The sequence below is a fragment of the Lolium rigidum genome, chromosome 2, assembly GCF_022539505.1.
Source record: "Lolium rigidum isolate FL_2022 chromosome 2, APGP_CSIRO_Lrig_0.1, whole genome shotgun sequence".
In the NCBI taxonomy this organism is placed as follows: Eukaryota; Viridiplantae; Streptophyta; class Magnoliopsida; order Poales; family Poaceae; genus Lolium; species Lolium rigidum.
Window position 1 is genome coordinate 185,351,872 of NC_061509.1, and position 6,832 is coordinate 185,358,703.

General features: G+C 43.6%; 1 protein-coding gene across 1 annotated transcript; it reads right to left on the minus strand.

The window, feature by feature from the left end:
• Positions 1–483: 483 nt before the first annotated feature.
• LOC124687823 (actin-related protein 3-like) lies at positions 484–6,488 on the minus strand. Its single transcript, XM_047221559.1, has 10 exons — positions 6,442–6,488; positions 6,088–6,322; positions 5,753–5,977; positions 5,448–5,594; positions 4,449–4,541; positions 3,945–4,064; positions 3,186–3,296; positions 2,995–3,120; positions 2,781–2,879; positions 484–986 (listed from the first exon to the last, which is right to left on the minus strand). Exons 1-10 carry the CDS (start codon positions 6,486–6,488, stop codon positions 906–908), a joined length of 1,284 nt encoding a protein of 427 aa, XP_047077515.1. The 3' UTR covers positions 484–905.
• Positions 6,489–6,832: the final 344 nt, after the last annotated feature.

Genomic DNA, 6,832 nt, shown 5'->3' on the forward strand with positions numbered 1-6,832 from the left:
AACTAATAGAGGAGCATATATTAAGTAGTTAGTGAGTTGTCAAGTTTATCCGTTAAGCAATATCCCACTTACATAGTCGCTCTATCGAATATGAAGTCTAAACTTGTTAGTATACTGGGTATTAAGCATGCGACACCGTACTTTATATGAACCTACTTTATTTATGTGGTTTTGTTATATTTATTCATTTATCATGTTATATTTATTTATTTCATCAATGTATTGTTAGACTCATTTCATTAACTATTTTTGGTCATATTGTTTGCCAATCTATCATATTAATTTTGTTTCCATCCCCTTTGTTTCCGTTCCAAATCTGCAGTCACGCATATTCCTTTCCAAATCTACGGTCTCATATATTCTTATTTGAATCCGTAACTGGTCATTATTCAATCCACTCATAACTTGTCTCAGAAAAATATTGCGCAAAATATGGTAACGACGATCCAATCCGATTAGACGCCTAATAACAAGTACGATGCCAACTAAAAATTTCCATTATCTGAATAGAGGGTGGCAACATCACAGGAAAATATGAGTAGCAATACTAGAGCACAGCAAAACTCTGCAAAGGTTACAGCGATACTCCAACGGAGTAATTATACAACATCAAGCTTGTGCAGCCCAGATCGAGCTTGCAAGAACGGTCATGGAGTTTTCCTGTTTCTAGACTACCAGCATCATACTACAGATGAATACAGTTATACAGATGATGTATCAAGCCAATGTGGTCTATCTATGTGCACGCTGGTTTTGTACAAAATGCTACACTGAGGCTCCTCGGCAGCCTGCGTCCACAGTGTCAGTTTACCATGCTGCCAGCCTGCTACTGCTAGGCCTAAGCTGATTGCACGGTGAATGCTACCTGTGATAACTAGCGCAATAATTTCTTTCATTAACAGGTTTCAATACATTCCTTTAAAAACGGGATTTGATCTGCAGATGCTTGCACCGTACTCTTCATACTCTGCTTTTGTGTGGCAAGCCTGTAAGGGAACGAGCAATGACAGTTAGCTTAGCTCAGATTCAGATATTATTTACAAGGGAAAATTTGCTACAGGACACCGTTATTTTCTGGCATTTGCCAAAACACACCGCTCGATTGTGTCTTTGCCAGATACCATTACAATTCTATGGTACATTTGCCAGAACACACCACCTGGCCGAAAACGGAAAGTTTTGACAAATGCCAGAAAATAACGGTGTTCTGTAGCAAATTTTCCCTATTTACAAATGGTAATTATGCTCCAGTATATTATTTACACTTTTGAGTCTACTTGTAAAACTTCACCTGAAACCTTTCTCTTTTTGGTTTCCATATGTGTTTCTGTTGGGTTTACGTATTTTGATCCATGGTGAAGTCAGAAGAAGAGAACATCACGAAGGCTGGATTGGAGGACTAACTAAGGAAGGTTCAATTCTCTACGCTATTAAGGGACTTGCTTCGTGTTCCAGACTTCGCAACAGTGGTATGTAAGTGGGGGCGGCAACACAGTTAAAGTTAAAGTTCAGAGTCCTACCTTTCAGGGTGAAAATCCAAGGTTTGGCCTTAATTGGTTGTGCCGGGTAATGACCTTGTTGAAGGCGTTGTTTTGAGAGTGGGGTGAAAACCTAAGATCTTTGATCGGGCGATGACGGCGCTGGTGCACTGTTCCCTTCTCGGATGCGTCGCTTTTGGAGAAGTTTGTAATTCAGGTGTTGTCTTGGTGGTGGTAGTATTGTTGTTGCTAGGTGCTGGAATACTGTAGCGGGGCTTTTATTTCTTAGTTTTCTTTTTCTCTTTTTTGGCTGTGTGCATTCGAACTGTCATTAGGGTATTCCCATTAGGGTATTGCGTTTTTGCAAAGGCTGGGTTGTTGCAGAGGCTGGGTGTAATTGATATCTTTTGATATTAATATATTCCCTTTATCGAAAAAAAATATGTAGCCTACCCAACTTGCTTCGGACGAAAAGGCTTTGATGTTGTTGTCGATGTTGTTTGTTGAGTCAACTTGCAGAATTACTCTAACAGAGGTTTTAATTCGGTAAAACTTACTCATTTCAGTGCAAATCATGACCGAGATAAAAAAAAAAAAGCCCTTTAATACTAGTGCTATAGTCTACTTGGTCACCTACCTGCTGACATCGGCCAGCCCTCTCAAACCCAATGGGGCTCGATTCTCTTGCTATCCGTTTTGTGCGTGCTGACCATATCAGTTTGAACCACGCGGCGTGCAGAACAAGACACACAGTTTGTGGGCACGATGCCATGGTCGCTACAGGTTGCAGGTTTGATTAGATTCATTGGGGTATCATGTATCTGTTTGATTTGCATCGATTGGATCTAATTCTGTTAAAAAGGATTTAGCCTTTAAACAGCAAAATATGTCCTCAAGTATGCCACATATATCTAGTTCTACTTGCCTCTCTGATCAACGAGAGCGATCAGCTAGGGTTCACCATGTTTCACAGAGCTGTCACTTCCTCAAACGGCTTCATACGAGATTGAAGGAGGACGCAGATGGAGATAGATGTTTGTGGTTGAACATCTTAGTATGGACTCTAGGCCTAGCTGTCCCTGGATTTGGACTTAATTATTCATATAATATAATATCTTTAGTGACTCACAATCAGTTAAATAATGGAAACTAAATGGGCTGTACCAAAGGAATTTCCATTTAATATTCATTTATTGTCTCATAATCAGTTAATTTTCAAGTGATTTTTAGTGGGCTTTACCAAAGAAATTTTCAGGTGATAAAGAGTTTTCTTATTACTGTATAGATACAAAATTTGAATACCTCATAGAATTCAGTTGTAGAAGCAAGTACAGATCCGCCAAACCAAACTGCATATCTTTGGATTGGATGACTAACCACATTGACTTCTACAGGCTGGGCCTGAAACCAATAGATTTAGCTTAATTTCCAAGTTCCCAAACCATAAGAAAGACTTCAGGTGAGTTGCTTTTGCTGCAAGAAACAGAGGGTAAGATCAAATACGTAAGGTCTGTACCTTCGCATCTCCACCAAGTCGAGCATTAGATGCACGAACCCGTACATCCACAATCTTTTTCAGGTCCCGTTGTAATCTTCTGTGGAAATCCTTAAACATAGTCGATCCCCCAGACAAGACAATATTCTGTGACATTGAGAACAGACTCAAACACTGTAATGTCGGAAGAAACAAGGCTTTGATGTACAAACCTTATATAGAGACCTCCTTGTGTCAATTGGGGAAGATTGGATGCACATGTCGATAACATCTTGCAAAGGTGTCGTAAAGTCACTGTTGTAAATCTCAGGGTGGAAGAAAATCTGCAAATGTTATGCAGCACTCTGAGAAGACTGAACTCAAACGAGCATTGAAATTGAAACATGCCACAATAAAGGTTCAAGATCCTCCAAAATACAGCAACTATTATATCAAAACCATTAAGGGCTTACAGTCAAATTAATCTGCAATTTTTCTATCCATGAAGTCATGTTTTACTTCTGACCCTGAACGTTGCCTCAGGTTAACTTATGGTCCTAAAAAATTTAAGAGGTTCAAATGAACCCTGACAACCCTGAACTATCGGGAAACAAGTCACTTTTGGACTCTCTGCTGACTTCAAAGCAGTTTTTATTGATGAGGCGCCCAAGTGAAGCCGGTTTTACTGGTGTGGTTTCCGCATAGATATGAGGTGCAACTTTGCTAACTGTGGTAGGTGATGGGTGTGAATGGAGGGCAGAAGGAGAAGATGGCTAACACTTCAGCCCAAGCCCCACATTTTATTTCTTTTTCGTTTCATCTTTTAATGAATTAGAGAGCCACAATGGCATATATTGCCTCGTACGAATCCATGTGCGTCGAAACCACAGTCTAGCAGCCGAAACCGCTCTAAAACCATATGAGTGTCTAGGGTCCGTTTTGACCGTTTGAAAGTTTTAGAAACAAAAGCAGACTCAGGACGAAGTATTAACCTCAGGGCCCATGAAGCGCTCGTATCCAATGTCACAGGTGTATGGAGAGCCAGTTTTTGGTTTGATGCCAGTCAAGCGTTTTGTGTACTTAGAGGGCTCCCTGTCATGCTTATTAAATTCCTGAAACAAAACAAGCACAAAGTTATGATATGATTCTTCCTTTTGGGGGGATACCTCTTCCGAAAAAGGGAAGTTTAAAGCAGACTAGGAAAAAATAGATGATATTAACAATCATGAGTGGCAGGAAATGGTAAGATATTGACATAGCATCTTAAGAGCAGGGATTTACACAATTAAGCCCTTGCCAGTAAGGTGCTAAAAATATAATGCCTAAGCAGAGTGGCTTGCTGCTAGACTAGGACTGTAGAGAACTTATTGCTTTCAAGAACCTTGGTCAGCTAAGAAGGAAAGAGGAAACTTTATTTTTATACAGACCTGCTATTTTCTGGAAAACAACATAACAGATAGTCTGCAGACATTCAACACGCCAGACGTACTTAATACCTTCACAATGTCTGAACATGTATAGCAGTACATTTCCTTCGCCCTCCTTGCTACGTCAAAAGACTCTTCAGGAGGAATGTGCTCACCTCTTTCCTGCATTCATGATTGGAATTTTAGTAACTTGTACAGTGTGGTCATTCAGTATTACTCTGACTATTTGAAAACTAAAAGAGCAAATTCCATTTGTCCTTCCTATACACCAAACTGAAGATTAACTGCCAATAGGCATCAGTTTTTCTCACTAGCATTCTGGCATGTCTTATTATGTTGATTAATCCTTTGTGCTCATTCTTTTCAGAATGCGCGCGACTGAGAACATTATTCACAATATGTTGTTAATGCAGTTCAAGGAATCTAAGAGATGTATACAGATTACATCCTGGTCTAAGAATTCTAGTGTTGATTCAACTGCTCTAGGTCCTGAGAAGATAAGCATAAACAATACCTTTGTCACTGAATTGTCTTGTTGCCAACATCTTTCAAATTTCCAAGTTATATTAACTTTGTGAAATGTCATTACATAAGGAATAACTGTTAGAGTAATCCTTGCTTAGGAGTTAAGCTAGTACTAGTAGGTTCTAGTAGTACTGGTAGGTTCTAGTAGTACTGGTAGGTTCTAGTAGTATCCTTCAGTGTGTAAACCTGAGGCACTAAGCTAGGTAGCAGCTCTAGAACTTTCTGGTTGGGCTGTCAGGAGCAAACCCACCTGCCCTTTGTACTCCTGTAATATACCCTATGCAATACAAAATGAAGTAGCTTTTGGCAGCCACACATAGACTACTTCCTACACACTACCTGTGAACTAACAAGACTAAACAATAACATGCTGGACACTCTTTGTACAATTCTACTCTATTTCAATCGTTCGTATTATTTTTCTTCGCCTTTTTAAATTATGTTCAATTCTACAGGTACGCAAGTAACAAAGCATCACTTAATTCTGAAGTTGTGATGTGAATAAAACAAAGTTAAGTAGTATCTTGTGATTGTGGAAACTACCTTGATAAGTTGCTGAATAAACTGGGTAACATCCTTGCCTGTAAGTGGAATAGATCTGATACTGCTCCCAATGACATACCCATCGGCAACAGGAACAATGTGGGTAGCTCCGTCACCCACATCAACTACAACACCTGTCATTTCGCACTGAAAACACAGCATGAAGTCCCACCACAATTACCCGGTCTGATGATAGATACTCTAGGTATTAAAATGAAACTGAAATGGCGTATTCAGCAGTGACATCCAGTAGTTCCAGAGTAGAGGGTTGAGAAAATTCGTAAAAGCTCTGACGACTGACGTACCTTTGTTGTGGTGTACCCTGCAGCGAGTGCAAGGACGGGCTGAACCGCAATGTAGAGACCAGGCACATTGAAGGTCTCGAACATGATCTCCCCGGTGTACTCCCTAGTTTCAGGAGGTGTGAGTGGGCTCTCGGTGAGCAGGAAGTAGTGGTCTTCTGGATCACAGCGGAGGTAATTGAAGATGCACTGCTGCCAGAACTTCTCCATGGTGTCCCAGTTGTCAACCTGAGCAGTTGATTTTCAGCTGAAATCAGTGAAGATCGCACAGCAACGCACGTACATTGCGGTGGCGAAACATGAGCATTCGGCACTGTGGAAGAAAAAAAGGCACCCACCTGACCATTGCGGATGGGGTGGCTGAGGCTGTATGTGGTGCTGGCGCGGGACCGGGCCACGGCCTCCTCCCCGATGAGGAAGTCGAGGTCCGCCATCACGCCCGCGCTGTGCTGCGCCTGCCAGTTACCCTTGGCGGCGGCTCTGGTCGGGTCGGAGAAGGAGTCGTTGACGGCGACGGCGGTCGGGGTTATGAAGCACGGCTCCACGTTCCCCGCGAACCCCATCTTCGTGTAGCTGGCAATGGCGTGGCAGGGTTAGTTGGTTGATTGGATCAGCGTTGAAGTGACCCGCGGCGCGTTCGTTGCGCGCGCTCGCGCGCAGATCTGGGGAGGGTGCGGGAGAGAGATGCGTACCCGGTGCCGTTGTCGATGACGACGGCGGGGCGCGACGTGGGGACCATCGCGCGCGGAGGGGGCGTCGGCGGGCGACGTCGGAGGCACACCACACCGCCGGGTCGCGCCTGGCGAGAGGCGAGTCTCAGCTGGTTTCGGCGGAGGCTGCGAGGGGAGGAAACGGCAGCGGGCGGCGGCCACCGTCGTGGCGGCGCGCAGCGACACCGCCCGGCCCCGCCGAGCAGCACCGGCAGCAAGCAGCACCGACGGGGGGGCGAGCTTGGGCTGGTTGGCGCGGATGCCGGAGCGGGAGACGGCGCTAGCTAGAAGCTTGGGGAAGAAGGGAGATGACCGAGGGAGGGAGAAATCGTGGTGGAGAGTGGAAGCTGGAGCGAGGCTAGCTCGTGCTTGG

What these genes read in the sequence shown, in the direction of transcription:
- LOC124687823 (XM_047221559.1), bottom strand. Translation starts at nt 6,488, where the DNA reads ATGGTCCCCACGTCGCGCCCCGCCGTCGTCATCGACAACGGCACCGG. An exon ending in ACCCCATCCGCAATGGTCAG is followed by an intron (nt 5,978 to 6,087) that starts GTGGGTGCCTTT and finishes TCAACTGCTCAG; the next exon opens with GTTGACAACTGGGACACCAT. An exon ending in TTATTCAGCAACTTATCAAG is followed by an intron (nt 4,542 to 5,447) that starts GTAGTTTCCACA and finishes TCATGAATGCAG; the next exon opens with GAAAGAGGTGAGCACATTCC.